Source organism: Carassius gibelio, chromosome A14 (assembly GCF_023724105.1).
Source record: "Carassius gibelio isolate Cgi1373 ecotype wild population from Czech Republic chromosome A14, carGib1.2-hapl.c, whole genome shotgun sequence".
NCBI lineage: Eukaryota > Metazoa > Chordata > Actinopteri > Cypriniformes > Cyprinidae > Carassius > Carassius gibelio.
In genome coordinates, this window is record NC_068384.1 from 3,568,926 (window position 1) to 3,592,429 (window position 23,504).

At 35.6% G+C, this 23,504-nt stretch overlaps 3 protein-coding genes across 8 annotated transcripts in view; all 3 read right to left on the bottom strand.

The window, feature by feature from the left end:
- LOC128027285 (microtubule-associated tumor suppressor 1 homolog A) overlaps nt 1–6,126 on the bottom strand; it is a 28,830-nt gene extending 22,704 nt beyond the window's left edge. Inside the window, exons 1-2 of one of the 6 annotated variants that reach the window (XM_052614736.1) lie at nt 6,001–6,126; nt 347–2,022 (exon numbers count right to left, since the gene is read on the bottom strand). In XM_052614736.1, the coding sequence (XP_052470696.1) occupies nt 347–1,900 (1,554 nt within the window). In that variant the 5' untranslated portion in view covers nt 1,901–2,022; nt 6,001–6,126. Of the gene's footprint in view, nt 1–346; nt 2,023–3,392; nt 3,467–4,278; nt 4,537–6,000 lie in introns of those variants that run through there. The other 5 variants (XM_052614739.1, XM_052614738.1, XM_052614735.1 and 2 more) reach the window with 5 other exon arrangements.
- A 711-nt stretch (nt 6,127–6,837) lies between these two features.
- On the bottom strand, nt 6,838–9,342 carry LOC128027139 (fibrinogen-like protein 1). Its single transcript, XM_052614440.1, has 7 exons — nt 8,702–9,342; nt 8,395–8,569; nt 8,127–8,286; nt 7,952–8,049; nt 7,753–7,841; nt 7,336–7,523; nt 6,838–7,153 (listed from the first exon to the last, which is right to left on the bottom strand). Exons 1-7 carry the CDS (start codon nt 8,753–8,755, stop codon nt 6,994–6,996), a joined length of 924 nt encoding a protein of 307 aa, XP_052470400.1. The 5' UTR covers nt 8,756–9,342; the 3' UTR covers nt 6,838–6,993.
- Nucleotides 9,343–10,178: 836 nt separating this feature from the next.
- Nucleotides 10,179–13,815, bottom strand: LOC128026988 (acid ceramidase). The gene is made up of 14 exons (XM_052614310.1): nt 13,677–13,815; nt 13,503–13,546; nt 13,319–13,409; nt 12,767–12,850; nt 12,576–12,654; nt 12,277–12,351; nt 12,140–12,185; nt 11,885–12,029; nt 11,758–11,812; nt 11,462–11,543; nt 11,134–11,265; nt 10,919–11,042; nt 10,717–10,773; nt 10,179–10,515 (listed from the first exon to the last, which is right to left on the bottom strand). The coding sequence occupies exons 1-14, from the start codon at nt 13,770–13,772 to the stop codon at nt 10,426–10,428; spliced, it is 1,200 nt and encodes a 399-aa protein (XP_052470270.1). The 5' UTR covers nt 13,773–13,815; the 3' UTR covers nt 10,179–10,425.
- Between the last annotated feature and the right edge of the window lie 9,689 nt (nt 13,816–23,504).

Genomic DNA, 23,504 nt, shown 5'->3' on the forward strand with positions numbered 1-23,504 from the left:
TTATGGGTTTGAAACACCATAAGGGGGAGAAAATGTCAATGTTTCTTTTTGGATAAACCTTCACTTTAATTGTGCACGCTCATTTTCCCCAATTTTATTTTAGAATTACATTTGCCATTATCTAACACTCAATTACATTTATTTAAACTTCAATAATAACGAGTAAGTTAATATCATGCTTAAATGCTAGCTTTAGCCTATGTTTTGTGTTATGCATGGTATGACATTTACTAATGTTTTGTTCTCGAAATCTATTTGTAGCATTTAACTATTCATTCTAGATTCATTTTAACAAATATCGTTTTAATATCAGCCATTTATCAGTTATTTGCCATAACATACTCACCGACAGATTCACTTTCTGATTCTTCCCTCGGACCTTCAGAGACTCATTCCCCTGTGTGTCCTCTCTATTTGACTCGTTTTCTGCAGGTCTCTCACCCTGATTCGGAGCACCTCTTTTAGTGTTTTTTTGTGGTGTGACAAGGCTGTTCGAGACTCCACTGACCTGTGGACTCTTCTCTTGTGATCCATCTTTACTCGTTTTGAAAGATGTAGCACTTTCAGACCATCGGCGAGGTCGAGATTTTGAGGCCAGACCATTTTCTTGGCAAGTTGATGAGCGAGTTCTTTTAGCTGCATTAGAGCTCTTTACACGTTGAGCTGATGTGGTAGATGTGCTGGTTTCTGCAGTAAAAGTGGATTTGGTAGGAGATGACTTATGTTGGTCCATAGTCTGGCTTTCATTATTTTGAGTGACAGCATTTGATGAATTCTTTGGAACTCGTGCACTTGATGTCTTGAAGGGGTTGGTGGCATGTGACATAATTTTAGACTTTATATTACTGAAGTTAGGCTTTGGAAAACGTTTTATTTCTATCTTATTGCTTTTACTGGCTGACGTCAAGGGTGTTTTGGGCTTTTGGGAGGCAGCGCCTTGTTTCTGATGGATAACTTGAGCCATTGGACTCACTGAATCACATTCATCTTGGTTCAGAGGTGACTCAGATAAAGATGGGAGGCAAAATGTCTTGTTACTCACAGACTGCACTGGAGTTGAGGTTTGAGCATTGCCACTGATGTCTAGATCCCCAGAGGCAGTAAGCAGCACAGTTTTTCCCTCCAATGGGGTTGAGTGATTGGATCCACCACTGCTGCATGCCAACTTTTCCACATTTTTATTGGATTTGTGATAATGAACAGGTGTGCCACATTCAAGTTTCTCAACGCTCAATGACTTTTCATCTATGAGAAATGTCTGATTGTTTGGTTGGATGTAGGTACCCTGATTCTTGGGCTTTTCTTGTGGCACCTCAGCTAGGCCCTCGCACACATCAGGTAGCGTGCCAGATACGACATTGAGATCTGAAGATATATCCACAGAGGTTCTCGACTCCCCAATCAGTGAGATGCTAAGAGGCTGATCATTCTCGTGCAGAAGAAAGCTGTTACTCCTCATGACCATCTCATCAGAGCTGACGGAGCAGCAGTTCTCACTGGATCCACGACATGATGGCTTGTAGGAGTTCACCTCAGACAGCTCTCGCTCACCACAGTCTGGGGAGGTTTCTGAGCTCCGGTCACAGCCATTGTATTGAGTGTTTTTTGTGTCCACTATTAAGAGAGTCATATTCTCATTACAGATGTCAATGTTTGATTTGACAAAGTCTACAGCAATTGCGCCACTTGATTTCACTACCTTTGAAGAAGTTTCACCTGTTGTTGGGAAAGGGATACAGCCTTCCATTTCCACTAAAGGAGGACTTTCTGAACTGCCACAACTCAAACTGCTAGAGCCCCTGAGTGAATCGGGGGAATGCGCACTGGGGCAAGTGATGTTATTTCCATTTTTGTCCTCCATGGAGAAAGTAAGATTCATGGATCTACGTGTGGTTTCCATGGATCAGCTGCTATGAGCAAATCCACATCTATCTGAAACACCTCTTGTTTATGAGAATTATATTAGTTGTTTCCTGGACTTCAGCACAGGGTTATTTATTGAAATCCATTGTCTGAATTTTCCTGAAAAAGAGAGAGAGAAAAAAGTTGAAAACAAATAAAGATATTTGAGACAATGTATCTATTGTCTAAATTGATGTGAGAGGTCATGAAGAATATAGAGGTGACTCAACGTGTGCTGGAGCTGAAATTAGAAGGGTATTAGATATTGTTGATACAATACTTCACTGAACAAACACACATCGTGGCCAATTAAAATTTGTGAAACCTCTGGTATTGTTGAATACAAAATTAGTAACGGTCTTCTTTGTGGAGATGTTACATAATCTACTGACCAACTACTTTGAGAGTAATGAGGAAATCGATATCCTGTTTAATTCTTCATGTTTCCCAGAGAAACACCATTAAAAATGCAAGAGCTTAGTTACTCAAAAGCTATCAACCTCTAGTCCTTCTTAATGTGGAACGGAATTTCTTTAATAAAACATCACTGAAACTCTTCACTGATCATTCATTTGGGGTGAGATTAAAAAAATGCCTCATGCTGACAAAGGCTGCATCTATTTGTTCAAAACTAAAGTAAAGCAGTAATAAATATTATTACAATTTGTTTACTACAATCGATTTAAAAATGTAATTTATTGCTGTGAAATTATTTTAATATGCTTATTTAATGCTCAAACATATCTGCTTATCAATGTTGAAAACAGTGCTGTTTAATATCTTTGTGCAAACCATGATCCTTTTTTAAAAGTTTTTTTTAAAGTTAAAAACCTACATTTTTTTTACAACATTTTACATTTCTTTTCTGTCATTTTTGATCCACTTTTGTTTAATGTCCTTGCTGAAAGAATACATTTCTATCCAAAAAACAAAAAACTTTTGAAAAGTAGTTTAAATAACACCTCACAAAACAAACAAAAAGATGTAATTAGTTGTCTTTGTATTTACAACTTACACAGGAACCTTAGCAGTAACTGTGACATGTAACGTTGTGAGTTTGAGACAAATATGGGATAGATGGAGCGTGGTGATGGGTCAGTGGGAGTATGTGAATTTAGTGTATTTAGATAAGCAGCTCTGAGTGCTGGTGAAAACACCTTGCTGTGTTTAGTAGGAATGAGGGACAGAGCTAGCTTTGTGATAGGGTGGCTACACCTCAGCAGACATGCCTTTTTCAAACAAATATAGCTTGCTGTGACTTAACACAAACACTAATACCTGAAATATATGCCACTTAAGATTATGAAATTTGATGACCAATACAGTTTATTCAAGATTTAATACAAATCAATTTCAGTGTCCTGAAAATACATCAGTGAATTAATACATTTCTGAAGGCCAGACTACTTTGAATCTCTCGTTTATGTTTTGGGTTCTGTTTCCTCAAGTTAAAATCATTACTCCACAGGGGTTGAAGAGGCATGGCATACTTAGTCTCTGCCGAGGGAAAGGCGTTGCATGCTCTAATGCACTTCTGTCAAGTACAATGAGGAGAGAGGCCAGTTTATGCAGATGAGGAGACATGCTCTCTGTCAAGCTTCTTCTGAAATAACAAACCCCATACAAAGCATGTGCACATGTGGAACTATGGAGTAAATCTGCAATTACAGACAAAACTGTATGCAAATAAATAGCAGTACCACAAATCACAGACCATAAAATCTTCAAGTTAATCAAATAGATCAAGGCATCCCATTAATTTCTTGAGAGGCATTAATCATTTTCTAACATAAAAGCATGATTATAAAACACATTCACCATAACTCTTGTTGAAACATTACTATCCCTAATATTCAGAATTAAAAAGTAGTGCAAAAATAACTTCCTTGAGTGAAACGTTACCTTGGGAACTAACATTGTGCTTAGTCATTTATAGTCCGACTGCTCATGCAAGAGCTGGGGATAAAAGAAACAAGAGTCCCTCTGTTAATACTTCACTACCGCCTGGAGAATTATTGATGAATGATTCTTATTTCAACTTTGAAGCGACATAAAACTGATATGTCAAACTCCCATAAAAAGCAGCGGTGAATACAATGGATCATTCATTCTTGAGGGTTAAAGCAGCCTAATTATTAAGAGCCCAGTCTGGAAAAATATCATAACTGGGACACTATATCAGTTCATGTCATAGTAACATAGCACATGGCATAGCAAATAAGCTTACTCAAGCAATACTTTTTTTTTTTCTCCACAGCATGCCAATTAATGTTAAATAGAACAAAAACAAAATTAAAGGATGCATATGTATTGTAGTCATCAAACTGCATTGCAACTTTAATTCAGTAAAGATAAAAAAAAAACTGAGAGTCCTACCAGGCATAACATTATGTCAGTTCAGCACATCCCATTTAGGCTCCTGCAGCACTCATAGCTCCATGTCTCAGAATCAATCCTATTAGTGCTGTGGTAAACACTACACCACTCTAAACACACATATATAAAGACTGCCCGCTCTAAAATACCCATCAGCCCCAGTAGTCCCTCCTTCAGCACCACTCCTGGCTCGCAGTAATGGTTTGTCTCATAGGAATGTGGCACAGTCCAGGCTGCTGTCAGCACACTTTTGGGCTGTCCCTGCATACTAAAACACGCCTCTACTCGTACAGCGCTCTTCAAGTTCCAGCCTAGGCAATGACTGAACCCACTGCAAAGCCTCCAGGCTAACATTACAAGGGACAGTGAATGGTTACCCTATCCCGGACAAGCCCTCGATAAGGGGAGGGGCCGGGGCCAGTGCATGGCAGGTCAAAGGCAGCAATCGCTGTTGCCAAGCACCCAGTGGCATTTTTGAAGGCATTTAGGTATCAGAGGAAAAAGAAGCAGACATACACTACCGTTCAAAACTTTGGAGTCAGTGAAAACTTTTTTTTGACAGAAATTAAAACTTTTATTCAACAAGGGCATGTTAAATTGAGCAAAATGACTGTAAATATAGTTATATATTATAATATTATAAGATTTCTATTTCAACTAAATGCTGTTCTTTCACAGCACAACGGTTTTCAACGTTGACAATAAAAAGAAATCGGCATTTAGAATTATTTCAGAAGGTACATGACTGGAGTAATGGAGTAAAGTCAGCTTTACCATCACAGGAATAAATCACATTTTCAAATATATTGAAGTTGAATTTTTAATTTGTTCAATATTACAGTTTTACTGTAATGTTTTATTTATTAAATGCATCCTCTGCGATCAAAACATTAAAGAACCTTACCAATTATTATCCACTGACACTACTCTAAATAGAATATATATTTCTAAGCAAATATAATAAATAATAGGTTACATAATCTGATAATTCTGTACAGTATGAGGGCACCTGCACTATAATCAGCTGCGGCTTTCCACTGTTTCTGAACACCAGATCTGGTCAAGACACAGCAATTAAGTCTCATGGTACCCTACCATCCACCAATGGTGCATTTGAGCCACATCCAACCAATACACATACACACACACACACACACACACAAAAACCCTCATACAATACATCATTACATATGTCTAAAAAGCAACTAAATCACAGTGCTCATTCAAAAAAAAAAAAAAAAAAAAAAGTGAACTCTCAAGTAGGAAGGTCTATAGAAAAAAAAAAATAACAATGAGAAAAACAAGTTCATTGGATTCTTTTAAATCTAGTAACTTTTTTTTCCTGCGGAGCTCATGTTTCTGCCTCATACCTCCCTCAGAGCCACAATCTATTTCCTGATCGGACCGTCTTTAAATTGTCTTGTGCACCTGACAGAAACATCAGAGGCCTGTTTGGGATCTCTGGCAGCTCGGTCTATATATAACACGTGGAGTAAACAAAGTTGTAAAGCGATAGAAAGCAGAAGACCCCCTTTCCTATAAATGTATACATACTAAATAAACATTCAGCAGGCGTAAACATTTCAAACAATTCACGCGACTCGAGTAACAATAGAAACACGCCTCACGCTAGTAAATCAGTAAGGTACAAAAGTGCGTTCGTAGAAAAGGTAAACATTTACACTGCCGTCTCAATTTCTCTAATCATCATAGAGCACTTACCCCGCGCGCCGCAAGTGAGATAAACTGGGACTCACAGATTTGTCTACCGTTAACAGCAGCGCGTGCACTTGAAAGGTGAGCGCTCAGGTGAGTTCGCGCGCTCTCCTTAAATGACGTCACTGCAGGAAAGACACGAGCCGCAACAGTTCTCGGTTTTAAAAAATTAATAATAATAAAAAATATATATATCTATAGGATATAAGTTTAAGTTAAAGATAACATTATTATTGCAAATGTTAAAAAAGTAAAAAAAAAAAATACAAAAGACTTCCTAAATTATATATATATAATCTTAATAATAATTTTAGCCTACTATATATAAAAAAACTACTATTTCATGTCAGTGTATATTTTTAAATACTTTTTGTATTATTATAGACTTTAACTTAAATTTTACCCTTTATATGTTTAAGAAAAAATCATTTATTTTCACAATTTTATAAAATGTAAAAAAAAAAAAAAAAAAAAAAAAAAAAAAAAGCTTTTATAATACATTTTATTTATACTAGATTAAAACAGCTCGGTTAGTTTTCTAAATACCCTGATATTAATGGTGTTTGCCATTAACTTTGCATTATATATTTACTACTGCATGTTAATTATTTTCTCCATTAACCTTATATATTGCTATGATTAAAACAAAGAAAACATCTCAGAATATATAGCTAAACTTTTTTTTTTCGTCAGCTAAATTCTATATTCAATAAATCATTTAAAAACAAAAACTAATCTTTCCTCTTTCATTTTTTATATTTCTTAATGTTTTAAAAATGTATTTCTTAATTTACCAACTAGGAAATTAATCAATTTAAAGATTGAAAATAAACGATGCAGTAAGGATGTGTTGAAAACTTTATTGCGATACATGCAGGAGAAGAGCTTTTTAACTACATATGTAAAAAGTTAAGAATTGGACTACTAAGATGGACTATAATGTCATTTGTCATCATCCACAAATTCATCATTTTGTGGTTCAGATATCAGATCAATGAATTAAACATCATTAGGCTCAAAGCTGCCCGGTCTGATCTTCATCTGCACAGATTTGAGGGAGTACCACCAGCCATGCCAAGGGTACCACACTATTCCATCATCAGTGACTGCGCTGTAGGGGCCTCTGTGGTAGAACCCATTCAGATTGGTAGAGTGACATCTAGAGGAATAAAGGGGAAATAACATGCTAAACATTTTGGACACCTTTTGGTTGTCAAATATGTTAATGTAATGAACTACACCAGTGGTTACTCTGCTATAGGGTAACTGTAATATCTTGAGAAGAACTGCCTTTGTACATTTTGTAATTGTCATTTTTGTCTGTAAAGTTAAGGTCCAAACCTGTTAAACCACCAGCCACCCTTGTCCTCCTGAGCACAACTGCGATTATAACGGTCATTATCTCTGTCTCGTGTGCTGAACTTCATTCCTTGATGGCTGGCCCACCACTGAACCTCAGGATGGTAACTTCCAGAGAGAGCGTCCCCTGCATTTCCTGTGTATGCGCCAAACCGGAGCTGGTAATGGTTCTGAGAAGACAAATGGGATTGTTAAAACATAAAAAAAAAAAAAATATGATATGAACATATGAAGTTTATGAATTGAGTTACTGTGCAACCCCTTCTTTTTTGTTAATGAAAATATAACATGTTGTAATGATCTATTAAAAACTTCACATGCCAACTGTGGGTTCATAATGGGCACCGTATATTCATCCACACATCATGTATCAAAATATAAATATATTATTAACAAGACCTGTTCATTATCCACTTTAAATGTTCTGTACACTGCAAAACGGTGGCTGCCCTCAAAGTCTTCAAGATTGATTCTCAGGGTGTAATCATCTGTGTAACAGAAGGTATTAAATATAAAATAAAATATAATAAAAAATTATGGTACATCATAACATATCTATTTCAGTTTGTATGCATTTTAGATATATACATTTACTCACCTTGAGATGTCAGATAATGCAGATTATCATTTCCCAACCAGAACTCTCCATTAGCAGAGTTCATGTCACCAAATCCTATTTTATAATCATTCCAACCTCTAAAAAACAAAATCAAAAATCATGTCTAATCATTAATCAGTGCATCTCTTCTCACAACAATAGAGTTTTTCTTTACCTGTCAAATGACTGACTGCCATCTGAACGTCTCTGGAAGACTGTCCATCCACCCCCCTCTGTCATATCACAGTACACTCTCATCCAGGTTGGACTTAGCTGTGGTTTAATCATATAAAATCCACTCTGTGTGCTGCCGTTTTTGAAGATCTGAGCACAGTCTGTTTATGGCAGATAGATTTTTGTTAGTACTACACTGTGCTGTTATAATCAGACAAGATATTTACACAATGAATACCACATTTAATAAAATAATATAAAGCCTTGACCCAAGTACTGTTTGTCTCCTGTGTCATAAAATGAGCCTGCTTTTAGGTGACGTTCATCCATCTGGTTGAGATTCATTAATCGTTGAATAAGTTGCTGTTGCTTTGTATGGCGAAGCTCCAAGCTCGTCAACTCCGCCTGAAGACGCTGTATCTCATCTTCGCATTTGTCAGGAGCCTGAACACACAACACATTGAATGACAACCGTCAGTTCAACATACAAATAAAAAGACTTTTTCATTTAGATGTAACTAAATGCAATTTGAACACATAAGAAAGAAGCCAAATTAATTTTAAGACAATACTTACGGAGTATGACGAATCCAGAGTACAAAGCATCCAAATGATGAGCAAAACTGGCATTTTAAATGTATTGTCTTTGATGCTGTATCTTTTGATGCCTTTAATGTGATGTTCTGTGCAATTTAGGCACTAAAATTGCTCTACTACAATCTGAAGAACTTGTACATATGCTTCTGAGGTCTGTTCTGGTGCCTGACAAAGGTTTCTTGTGGTTGGACATGCACTACTTTGAGCTGAGTCACTCTGGATCAAAACAGATGTGCAGATAACTACAAACAGCTACCGAGACGTCACAAAAACGACTGGAAATATTCTGGAAATTATGAGACATTTGATCTCAATCCTGAAATTTGTTCAAGAAAATGAAAACATTAATGGCACTCATAGTTTAGAAGTTTTTTTTTTTTTTTTTTACATTAAAAGGTCAGAATTCTGTGTAATTTATAGTAAAGCATAAAATTAATTCTATGTAAATGAAAAAAAAAATGAAAATTTGTCTACAAAACGATTAGAACATTCCTGATTAAAGAACACCTGATACACAGGGACGAATACCTGATTTGTAACACCCATAAAACAAAATGGGAAAAACATGTGTGAGGCACACTGATCCGAGAGAGAGAGAGAGAGAGAGAGAGAGAGAGAGAGAAAGAGAGAGAGAGAGAAAGAGAGAGAGAGAGAGAAATTCTTTCCTAAAGTAAAACCATTAAAAGAATCATTTATCTTGCTGATGGCAGACATGCCTGTACACAACAAATAAAAGAAAACCTGCTATGATTTGTTTTCTATTTAAATTAGGCAGAGGCATAGCATTAGGGCAGGCAAACCAGGCAATTACATAGGGCCCTGCATTTTGAAGGGGCCTTCAAGGGCTGATCATTTAAACAATCAGAAATGTTAATATTAATGGAGTGTCTATTTACAGTGCAACTAGTCCACCTTGTTGGCAGAAGCTATTTCTATTATTAAAAGCTATTATTTACATGAACACTAACTCTGGTTGGTATAGGCAAAATGAAAAAATACACTATAACATCACAAAAAGGAAATATGCTGAATAAATTATCCAATTTAACTGCAGAAATATAGAACTTCTAAAAGGGCCATGCACTGTAACTGGGCTGCATCTGTTTAATAATTGAGGTGTAAACTTACACTCATCAAATTCAGTTTAGCCTTTGTTGATGAAACTTTTTATTGAACCAGATTTATATATTAAATTAAAGAAATTTAAAGAAAAAAATAATAATAATGAAAATAAATGAAAATAATGACATATATATATAAAATAATCAATTTACACATTCAACACAGTCCCAAAAGAGACACATAAAACATCAGTATAAATTACAAAAATACTTTTTTAGCATTATTACCAAGGATTTCAGAAAAACAGGTTTCCTTATATCATCAAAATATTAAAGAAAAAGGCAACACTCAAAGAAATTAACTTCTTACTGACATATCTAACAAAACAAAAATATGAAGGTCAGTCAGAGTTTATATAAAACACAGTTATACTTTTGCACAATTGCACAACGTTTACAGCTGTAAAGCAGTTAAAACAAGACGTGTCCATGAGAAGAGATACTGTATGTGCAAGTTCAGAGGTAGAATTGCAACCATTATGATTTTTAACACTTCTCCTTTTCGTATGCCATGGAGCCCTGTAATGACAGAGATCCAAAATAATATTAGTATCCTTTAGTTCATTCAGATTGGATGGCAGATCACCATGGCGTACACGGATTTGGACAATCTCTAATATAGGACTCCAGAGTTCCAGTTGACACTTCCATCAGTGACGTGTAGGTTGTCAACTGCAAAGACAGAACGGAAAATTGCTTCACTATCACTTCTTATGACATTTGACTAGATGCAGAAATGTGATCAAACACTATTTCTCTCTCTTTGTCTCAGACATAGCTAAAGAAAAAATTATATTTATTAAACTAAAATAAAGTGAAATATAAGTGTGATATATGTAAGTTGATATTAATTTAACTTAAAGGAAGACTTACCTTATTAAGAACTGGTTTTGTTGACAAGACATTATATATTGACGCCAGAGAAATGTTCTGTGGAAAATAAAATTTTGTTATCTACTATAAAACATGTCTATATGAACAATTAGTAACTAATTATGCTATTATTTAAAAAGAAAACTACTCTCTAAATGGCTAATACAAAGCAGTTTTATTTCGATCACATAATGCCACATACCGCTTGTGTGGTTTGATTCATGCACTTCATTGCCGGAGTTCTACGGTCATCAAATATCAAAGGCTTTTCCCAGTGATCATAGTTTGTTTCCAGGACGTACCATCTCCCAAGCTTCATATCAAGTCTTTAACATCAACAACAATCAACAAATTTTAGAGCCTTTTAAAACACTGCAGACAGAAATGAGATCCTTCTGTGTGATATGATTTACTCACTCCCAGATGTCTAATGTGTTTATTCTCGTCCTGGTTATCACACAACCCTGGCCCGTTCGGTTACCACCCAAGATGAAGTAAGCTGGTGCAAGAAGTTTGGTCTGAGAGAGCTGGTCTTTGACATCCTCATAACTCCAAGTAAAAAAAAAAACAAAGAAAAAAAAGTTTAAACAGCATGTTTAAAAACTAAAAATGCATTACTACTTGATCTGATGAAGCGATTTTTAAATTATTACAAAAATAATGTGTGAATGAGAACTATGTGGTCATGACAGTGAACACGAGGAATTTGCAATTTCATGTTATGCTAGTGTTGCGTTGTTTTAACCTGGTAGCATTTTCCAGAACTTTGCGAGTAAGAAAACCCATCCACATTCCATCTCTCCAGCCAAGAATCCATTCCAGAATCCCTGTAGGAATTTATGATGTTATCTAACCGGTCAACCATCAAGAACATCTAGTTGCACCCATGATTTGTAGCTATGTTTAGAAGAAATATATACCTAGTGTTGTGTAGTTCTTTACAAACTTTAAACATTCCAATAACTGTTTTTATTCCTGTCACTTAGACTTCATTTGTCATAATCATTAAAATAAATAAATATATAAATAAAAATACTTTACCAACATAACCCCCATCAACGTTGAAACGCTCATTCACTGTTAGACTGAATTCACCCTAAACAAGTAAAACAATTGTTAAAAATTTGCACAAAAAGAATAATCTTTGTTTGTTTGTTTATTCACTTACAGGTCTAATTCCCGTAAGAATGCCAACATATCCAGCAAAGTTTGTTGATTTAAAGACGGTTTTGTTCCCTCTTTGAAAATTGACATTCACCACAAGAGGCTTAAGCTTTTCTGTTAAAGTCCATGTTTTATTCTGTTGATCCCACCTTTATGAAAAACACATAATTTATATGACATGATATACAAAGGAGTATGTATGCTGCAGTTAAATTCTATGTGATCCTAAAAATTTGGCAAAAAAAAAAATTCAAATTACCCCATAAAAAGTCCAAAGTCCAAATTCCGGGCATGGTAAATATTTCCTAGAAAAAAAAAAAAAATTCTATAAAACACCTAGAATGTTTATTCAAATTAAATTTAAAACATTATGTGAACTTATTTATATATTCTCACCATTTAAGTCTTCTGCAACAACTGATGTGCAAACAGTGAAAACCTCATAAAAGATATTGAACAGCGTAATTTCACCTAGAGGGGCACATAAATAAATAAATAAATAAATTATAGATTAAACTTATAATACCTTTTTTTAAAAATGGGTATAATTAAGTAGATACTTTGTATAGATGGTTAGCACCTTTTTGGTGTGTTATTGTATTGACTGAACATTAATTTTATTAGATTAGCTTACATTTTCCAAAATTTTTATATAAAAAAATAACATGAAACTAATCAAAAGGTTAAGATCTGACCCAGAGGGATCCCAGAAATTGCTGCTATTCCCTTAATTTCTTCATTGAAAGGATGTGGAAGTGTATCCACAATCAAAGGCTATAAAACAGTGAGAAAATAAATAATATTAAAATAATAAGTAACACATCAAAATATGTAATATCAAAATATTCTAAATGCATTTTTAAGATGCCCAAGTTTAATTGCTTACCAGCGCCCCATCGACTAAATCAACAAGTTTTCCATTGAAAAAGCCATTGGCCAGGTCTTTTATTGTTCGTACCATTGTGATCAACTGTAAAGCAACATGATTAATGTAAAAACAGTCACAGCCTTCTTGTGTAACAAAGAGACAGACACATTATTAAACCATCCTCCAGACATACAGTGGGTATAGAAAAAAAACATCCCCCTTTAAAATAATAACATTTGGTTGCTTTGCAGCCTGGAATGAAGACAGACACTGTTTTTGTTTTATCCAGCTGTATTTACTTCTAACTTCCGTTTTTTTTTTTTTTTATCTTGGTATTGTATCTATCACTTGAATATTCTGAGTTGCACAGAGTAAATACTGTTGGACAAAACATGAACTGTGTCAGTCTTCATTTCAGGCTGCAAAGCAACAAAACGTGATTGTTTTAAAGGGGGTAATTATTTTCTATACCCACAGGATTTAAAACACTAACGTTGACATGCAAATACATAATAACAGAGGCAAAGGTCCAAGTCCTGACAGGCAATGCATTAACAAGGAGACAGTTACCTCTGTGTTTTTATCTTTGATCACCTGCGTCCATCTCTCACTAGGAGGTAAATCGAGATCAACAGTGTACCAGCTCACATTACTTTTAAAACTAGGTAAATCAACACAAACACGTTATTAAAATCAACATATTAACTCCACAGAGCATGTGAAATGTAGAAGCACATGAGAGTAAGAGCAGTACGTTGGTCCTTTAGGCGGATACATTCCACTTCTGCAATCCTCCAGCTGCAAATAGAGGCAAACATTTAAAGCATGACAGCAGGATAAAGTGAAACAGCTCTCAAAACAGCGTTATGAACTTCATAATCAAGTAGCCTATAGATCACTCTGGTACAGAAGCCACTTTTATTCTTACCCCTCGAGCAAAACGTGAGAAAATAAATAAACATATAATGAAAATGTCATGAACTGATGTTGGCGTCATTGTCTTTCCGCAATTTTTTCTAAACATTGAGTCATTCCCTGCCTGGCTGCGGAAGACGGTGCAGGAAATAAGCTCATGACGGAACGTACCATAATGTGAGGGGTGAACAGATGCAGTGGATGTGTGTATAATTTTTAAAGAAAAGTTTAAAATACGTTTTATCTTTCAAATTTTTGAATTGGATCAATTAACTATAATTTAATTGGATTCGTTTGGATGTGCTTGTTTATGACTACACCAAAAGAAAGAACAGCCAAGCTACCCCCCCCCCCCCAACGTCAGTCTGCTGCTTGAGTTTCTCTCGGCGCGAATGGTTCAGTTGTTCAGTGTTTTATTTTTACAGTCCTGTTTGTGAGAAGGCATGATTTGTATATACATTAGCACTTGAGCTCATTATTCTGAAGTGTACAGAGGACTTTTAATGAATACATTTTAGAATTATTTTGTTTTTACAGAGTGGCTTTTGCAGTGTCAGTTTATATTGAAATCCACTTTTGTTCTGAAGATGCAATTATTAGAAGACAAATTCTTCAGGTCTCAGCCACATGCAGATATCCAGTCAAATGCAGGAATCACATACCAGCTTAGTGGCAGTGGAGCTGAATCATTCACAGTTGATGCCAAAACAGGTAAAATGAGCAAATTGGAAATATATAGTCATTCAGCCTGCATTTTCATCTAAAGCAAGAAGTGTCCTATTCAAGTACATAATGGCAGTAGCTCATTTATCACTTGTTGCCTGGTTCTAGCCCACAGCCTTGTGTTTATCGGCCCTGATTGTTATTGACTTTAACACATTCACTGTTTAATGTGAATAGCAATTTTCATAATACCGATTGTTCCAAAGCCGCTTTACATAGAAACACCTAAAAACCCCAAGTGAACAAGCCAAAGATGAATGTGGCAAGGAAAAACTATAAGACTGTAAATGTAAGTAGGCTACTGTCATGACAGCTCTCAGAGGGATTGGCATGGTAATGTACATGACAATGTTAATGTATTTGGTCTTGGCAGAATAGGCAGTGCCTTGCAACTGCCAATACATCAACAACATGCTTCTGTGTGCATGTAAGAATTATTGCTGCTGCAAATACAACATACATGAAATAACCCCACAGCATACATGAATCACCTCGTAACAGATCTATACAGGTGGAGCTAGGGAAGGTTTCTGAAGCAAGCTGCACTGCTATAGTCATATATCTGAATGTTGAGCCCTGAGCTCATTGGCTACCAATACAGGAGAGAACCAATCAGATGCGTAATGTGATTATGATGTCATTATGTCATATTGAGTTAGACCTATTGGACTGCATCAGAGTTTTATGCCAGAAATCTGAACTCTTAGGATGTTCCCATCCTTTCTCTTGCTGGCATGTTTAAAGATAACCTATTAATGTATTTAAATAAAAACCACCAAAAAAGTTTGGTGTTGGTAAGATTTTTTTATGTATTTTTTTCCCCCCTGCAAAGGCTAAGTTACATTTTCAGCATCATTTCTCCAGTCTTCAGTCTCACTTCATCCTTCAGAAATCATTCTAATATGCTGATGCTTAAGTTTTTATCAATGTTGAAAACAGATATATAAATCAAAAGATAAATAGAAATCTTAAGTAACATTATGTCTTTACTATCTCTTTTGATAAATTTAAAGGGATAGTTCACCAAAAAATGAAATTTACTCAATGATTTCTGCACCCTCAAGCTATCCTGGTGTATATGACTGTCTTCTTTCAGACAAAAACAATCTGTGTTATATTAAAAAAAAATTCCTGGCTCTTCCAAGCTTCCAGCTTTATAATAGTAGTAACTGGCTGTCAAGATTTTGAAGCAAAATAAAGTGCATCTATCTAGCATAAAAAGTACGACAGTTAGCAGAAGCCAGAGATTACAGTTTATTACGTTTTAAATATGGTTATTTTTTCTTACACAAATTTACACTTACATTTATTCACTTCAGAAGGCCTTTATTAACCTCCTGGAGCCATGTGGACTACTTTTTATGGTGGATGTATGCACTTTATTTAGCCTCAAAATCTTGACCATCATTCACTGCCATTATAAAGCTTGGAAGAGCCAGGACATAAACCTAGGATGGTTTGAGGGTGAGTAAATGATAGGGTAATTTTTATTCTGGGGTACAATTCATGCTTGCTGAATGAAAGTATTAATTTCTTTAAGAAAAAAAAAAAAGTACTGACTCTTAAACCTTTGAACAGTAGCATAAATATTCATATGTTTCTTCTAGGTGCAGTGAGAACACTGGTAACCCCGGACAGAGAGATGACAGATGTGTACAATCTAACTGTGCATGCAGTGGACGGAGGCGATCGTTTCTGCCAAGCTTCTGTGCTCATCACAGTCGATGACATTAATGACAATGCCCCCAAATTCACATCTGACCGACATCACTTTAGTGTTTTTACCTGGGACATACATGGCACGGCTAGAGGCTTTCGATGCAGATTCTGGTATCAACAACTTTACAACATTATCAACTATTTCTGTTGTTTGCTCATGAAGAACAATTTGTTGGATTGTAGTTAGATGTACAGTAGTTGTTTCCAGCAGTGTATCTTGATTTCAGCCATTGTTGCATCGGTAGTTTTTTAGTTTTTGTGGCACTTCATCACTCTCATCTTCACTCAGCGTGCAGCATTCCCTGACAATGGGACAGCTGAATTTAATCTTTGCTCCTCATGCATAATTGTCTTTGCTCCCTACAAAGGTACAATTACATCTCGCAGTGGTTTTACGCAGAAAATTAGAATTTTCTGCTCGGAATTACAGTTCAGATCACTTTTTCTTTTCTTTTGACATCTGAAGTGCCTGTTGCATTTGACTTAATTTGTTACATTTGTAACATTTCAGTTACTTTTGTCCGTCAAGGCTCCAGTCTCAATACTAGATGGCCCGTCTCCATTGTTCAGATGAAGTTACATGCATACTTTCCATTCTCTTCAACCTCTCCATTACTCTTCAAATCTTGGTCACTTGAAGGCCCGTCTGTCTTGTGGGTATTAATGACTAAAGTAAACATCTACCCCGATGGATGTCTTCTAATTAAGAGTTTTTTTGAGAAATTACCATCAACAAGATGTGTTCGTGAACATGATTGCTGATTGGAGGAGAGATTGTGAAGCGATTAATTCCAATTCACTCAGATGTCATCATAGGATTTTCATAGGCATTAATTAGTCAGAGGCAATTAGGCTGGATGACCGGGCGACACTAACAACAAGGTCTCTCATTGTACTAATGAACTTATGAACAAGTGTGTATTTGCATATAAACTGCAAATTAACCCAACAAGAAGCAATCAGATTGTATTTATGCACACTATTACATGAAACAGACTAGAGGAACAGGATCATTTTTGCATCTTGGGTTACATTGCAAGTCCGGACACTCTTCTCAAGAGTGGTATCATTTCAACCCACTCATGACTTAATGATATAATGATAGGCTTATGCCCACTTCTACTCAATTTAAGTCCAGTTTTCGAATTATTTTACTCTTCTCAACTATGTGTCTAAGTATCATGAATTTATTACAAAGAGCATAAATCACAGCACAAATTAATGTTTCTCTTGTTTACAATAAGTGCAAAATGTATTTCTGCTTTTTACAGAGAACGGATGGCAACAGTAAGTTGGAATAAAAATGCAAAATTTTGCCTTTTAGTCAACATTAGTCAAACTTTTTTTAAACAAATGCACAGATCTGACAATAAAAATAAAATAAAATTACTATTTTGTGCACGGGTGTATTCATGTGCAACATATGTATCTATCTATTTCTGTAATGAATTCAGTCCCCATATGGATTAAATCTGAGCACAGATTCTGAATAGATCCAAATGGGCTACAGTGTAAGTGCTACGCTGAATGAATTTTAAAAATAAAAGCAAGAAAGTCCTGAGAATTTTGCTTTTAGAACCCTTTTAGAATTCTTGCTTTGATATTTATCATTCGTAGGTCGTGCTTGATCTTCACCATGTTTACATGCACATTGTTGGCCATTTTCAAACTCTCTCACCACTAGGCCACGACTTCCCCTCCGTAGATTCATTTTGCTGTTTTAAATGAATATATAATACTCTCAGTATGTAAAAATGCCCTATTCTTCTTCCCTGACTTTTTTTTCTCTCTGTGTTTCGTTGTTATTTATCAGACCCTTCTTGCATGCTCCGTTGGTTTAGCAAGCTGTGTTACACTGAACAACTGTGTGAATCAGCTATAACAAGACGCACTGGAATCGATCTCAGGGGCACTTTGATATTTAATCTTCCTTAACTCTGAGGAGCTATAACAACTGCTTTCAAACCTGCATGTTCAGATCTTTCACATGTCCAAGATTAACAGGCTTCAAAACTATCAAATCATGCTGTAGTCTAGAGATACATGTGAGCTTTACTGAAATGTGTGCTGTGGAGCTGCTTGTAGCTGTGAAAATGTAGATGATGTGTCAAAATACACAACCATTCAAAAGTTTGGAGTCAGTAGGATTTTTTATTAAGAAATTATTATAATTCTTTTTTTATTCAGCAAGGTTGCATTAAACTGATCAAAAGAAAATACAGACAATATATCATGTTTCAAAACAGTAGCGTAGCCAGAAAGAGACTGTGTGCATATGAAAATCTGGGTGTGCCACATTTATTGTCAGATTACTGTGCAAAATTATGGGATAGTATTTCACATCCATGACTACCAAAGCCTATTCAAACAACCTTCGGGATGCCTCAAGGCCCACATATAAGACCGGCTGGGGTTCCTGATTCCTTAGAAAGTCCTGTGTGAACTTCTAAATTCCACCAGACTTGATTGTCAGCCAGTGATTAGAAATTCAATTCTACAGTGACTGACCATAAAGAACTTAATAAAGATGTTGTTGGTACCACTACCAGAGACTGAGGTGGGACCGAGGTGGGTTCCCATTTGAAATCACTAATGCAGAACCATCTGCGAGGAAATGTCACTCCTAGATTTGCAATCTATTTGTTGGAAAAATTACAGTGATTGTTTATTGTACATTGAAGCATGTAACCTAAAAAGATAAAATAAAAAAAAAGTCACACTTTAGTTCTATATATAAAATATTTTATTTTTCCATTCTGAAATGCTGTCATTGAAATGTTATGGTCAGTGTGGGAATTGTCCATTTGTGAAGTTCGTTATGAATTAGTTTTGGGTAATCGGAGACAAACTTGACAGTAAAATTTTAATTCCTAAATTACTGAGCTTTTAAATGACCAGAGTCCATAAAGGGGCATTATTAAGTGTATCACCTTAAAGGTTAAAGAAAAAATTCTTAGATACCTGAGAATACACAGTACACAATACATTTTCGGTTAAATGCTATGTTATTATGTCCTTGTCGAAAAGACTCATTGAAATGTTAATATTCTGTATAGTCATAATACATTATGTTCTGTCTCATTCATGCATTTATAGTGTTTAGATGGTTCTTCCAAGATTATAAAAGACCTGAAGGTCTTTGTTAATGAGCAAGGCATCGTCAGGCTGAGGAGCAGGACTACCAGTTCTTGCTGCTTTAACTCCTGTAATGCAATCTAACAGTCTCATTAGTGGAGTTTAAATTTTGCATTTGCAAAAAGCGTGATGATCCTTTGCTAATAGCAGATGTTCTCAATAGGGTTGTTATGGAAATGACTAGAAGGTCATCTGCTGTCAGGGTCATCCTTTTATTTCATTTAAAAAGTTAGGGCATGAACATGTTAACATTTTAATGTGTTTTTAAATGACTAATTAATCAAGTCATCTACATGGTTGACTACAATATCCGCTAAGTCAAATTCCATGCTTTATATTGTATATTTATAAAAAATAAATAAACAAAAAATAAATCGAATCATATTAGCATTTGAGCATTGTATTTTTGCAAAATGGGTGTCAACTTATGTACCATAACTATTACATTTAAAGTATTTGCATTCAAAAGCAGTGATGAGAGGGATGTCTTTCTTTCGGTGTTATACACTCAATTAAACACTAGAGGGCAGCACAGTCAAATAGAGTCAAACAAGCAGCTTGACTGCATGACTGATTGCCCCTCTGTAATGAAAGCTACCTGCACAGAGAGAGACAGTTTTATTGCAAGATTTTTTTTCAACCTTAATACGGTTTCTTTTGATAATAACACTTATGATCACTTAATTTTTAGAATATTTCAATGAAAATATATTTTTATTTAGAATAGTGCTGACAAGTCAAATAACAGTATTTTCCAGTATACTCCGAGCACTGCTGTGGGCATTATATTATGTCTTTTACAATCAATAGAGTATGAAGACAGGTCTACACTTGTGCATGTCTTACAATTCACTGTATGAGATAGTGACAGGACTTAAATGCTTTGAGAAGTAGTGACAGAGGCCTGAGGCGAGGAACAGGATGTGTGTGTGTAACACAGTGTGACAGGTGGATCTTGCCTGATGCAGTCATGTGACTCATGTGGCCCATCCAGTTCAACAATGAACAAATGTTCGAATGGTACTTCATATGTTCAAAATAACATAATACCATGCAATTTTTTGTCTATGAATTATATTGATGGAATCCATACATGACGTCTGCCAAAATTCACTCCACATGCAATATTCTACACCAACAATGCAATGCTGTTTGACAAATAAATCCGAACTTCATATAATTCAGGGTTTTTAACATATTTTTGAGTGAACCTACCTAATAAAACTTAAGTTAAATTACAATTCCAAAATAACTATTTTATTTTCAAGATTTTGATTTATTCATCAATTTATTAAAAGATAAAAATTAATATATGTACAAAATTTTCTGGAGTGTCTGAATAATTGTATCACCCACTACATATACAAGAAGAGACTTGCATACTTCAGTAGATGATTGAATTTCAAATGTCAATGACGGCTGGAAATGCTTACCTAAAAAGCTGCGCATGAAGGGGATTTTCAAACTGAGTTCAGGTTGTCTATATACATCTATATGCTGTATCCTAAAATAAAAAGTCTGGGCACAGGACAAGCCCAAATTATTGAAATATATATTATAAATCTAAAAAAAAAATTCTTGCAATCTTAAAAGATGCGGTTTAATAAGAAATACACCCACGTGTCAAGAAAAGCCACATCACACATTACACTGTGTCTGCAACATCCACTCTTAACCTGACCTTTGAGTGCTAAATCACCTCAAGATTTCACTGAGTATTCATTATACATTCATTATATTTCTCATGGACACATGCATTCACACACACACACACACACACACACACACACACACACAGATGTTTGTTTTTGTGAAAAGTGGGTTCATCCCATAGGCGTAATGGTTTTTATACTGTAGAAACTGTATATTCTATCGCCATTCACCAACCCTACCCCTAAACCTAACCCTCACAGGAAACTTTGTGCATTTTTACTTTCTCAAAAAACTCATTCTGTTTGATTTATAAGCGTTTTGAAAAATGGGGACATGGCTTATGTCCTCATAAGTCACCCTCTCCTTGTAATACCTGTGTCATACCCATGTCATTATACAGAGTTGTGTCCTGATATGTCACAAAAACAAGAGCACACACACACACACACACACACACACACACACACACACACACACACACACACACACACACACACACACACACACACACACACACACACACACACACAGACACACACACACACACACACACACACACACACACCAAGATCAATTAAACATGTTAATGAGCAGGCCAGGTGGTTATAACCTATTTACTGGGACTAATTGTCCTGAGCATGGGGTCTCCTCACACCTGGCCTCTACAGAAGGTGAGAATGCCACGAAATGTTGGATGTCCCCGTTTCAACTCAGAGCCAACGCCAGAGCTCTCAAAGCGTTTTTGTTAGAATTGTTTTTTTTTTTTTTTACAAACAAATACACTCTTCATGGCAACTATTGTTGTTCCCAGCTATTTCTAGAAAAAAACTAAAAAATTATAAAAAAGTAAATAAAAATTAAAAAAACTGCAATACAGTGGTTGGATACCTGTTGTGCTCTGTCTATTCAGTCATGCTCAATGTTATTTTCCATCCAAAGAAAATAAAGACATATCTTTGTTCTATAGCAATTGTCCACATAAAGGAAAAACAAAATAGCCCAACAACAAACATTACCCTCTACCTAAAATTCACTTGAAATAATAACTTCTTATAAATTGTCCCTTCAATGCCAACATTTCGCTGATAACACAATGGCATTTGGGCTACGGTAAAATCTGAATCTGAAAATGTTGTGCATTTCACAAATAGTCTGTTCTCATTTAACTTTCCAACCTTATATCTCTGATTCTTCAACTTATAGAATTAATGTCTTTGCTGTATTTTGTTTGAGGACTCTATTGAATTCTCGATTCTGATTGGCCGGCGTGTTCATGTTTCTCATTTCATACTGTTTCATAAACATATGGCGGCATCTTGCATATTAATGAATGTTTACAGTGAAAATGACCTCAGAAGATGGTTTTCTACAATGCAATGTACTTTTTAAAATACATTTTAAGATAATATATAGATACAGTTTGTGATAATTCATAATAGTAGTGTGTTTTTGTTTTAACTTAGAAAACCAGTAAAAAATTTAACTGTGGTCAATAATTGTTAACTTTTTTACAAGCTACTTTGCTTGATGTTTCTCCAACCTTTCTCTCTTTCTCACTCAAGACGGACCCCATCCATCATTCTAGCCGACCCTCATTATCTCTTCTTTGTTTGCTCTATGACCTCCTCTCTTTTCTCCTTCAGTCGTCTTTTCAGTAACCGATATGCCTGCCACACTCCCATTGTCTTTTCCATCCCCGATCTTTATTCCCCACCATTAATGTTGGCCCGTACAATATCTCAGGCTTCACTTCAGGTCTCTCGTCAATTCATATGAACTCAAAACACCCTTTTGGCAACTCATGTGTTCATTGCTCAGCACAGAACATGGCATTTCTTGTTCTATATTTACTTTTCAACTTCTCAGCGAAAGACTCGCAGTTGCACAAAGACCTGAAGCAGCGTGCCTCACTCATGGCTGTGTCATAACGAATCAGAAACATAATTAAGCTGAATATGCTGTCTGTTCCTTTACAGATTTGCCGTTGCTCTCGAAAAATGGGTTTAATGCCTGAGGTAGGTAATTTATGTACACAAACGCCAACATTATCTTACATTCACATCCCGGTAATGGTATTTTCTATTTATATGCGCTCACATGGCTATCTCTTCTAGAGAATTTCACTAGAAGGTATAATGTAAATGTACTTCGCAACCTTAAATGCCCTGAAAGTTTTCCAGCATGCTCATATGACGTAGAATTGACAGAAACCACTTTATGGTCATAAATCAATCTTCTATGTGAGCCAATAGCAGACATGCATATTTTATCATGAATTACACACAGACCTTTCAAAAACACTGGAGTTGAAATGGAGTCAGAAGGTGTGTTTAACTGAAACCTAATATTACTTGGATACACAATGAACGATAAAACTAAAGCACCAGTCTCTTCTTACTTTTAAACAACAAAGGCTCACAGAATTTACTTTGCAGTACACTTGAATGATTTATTGATGACTATGTTCCTGTATCCCCTTTCTCACACCCTCTGTAACATGAGCGAGGATTCCTCGGATCTGAGGAGCGACAGAGTTCAGAACGTAATTAAACTTCATCCAGATGAATACCTCAACTTGTGATCTTTAAGAGAAAGCAAGAGTAACTCAGAG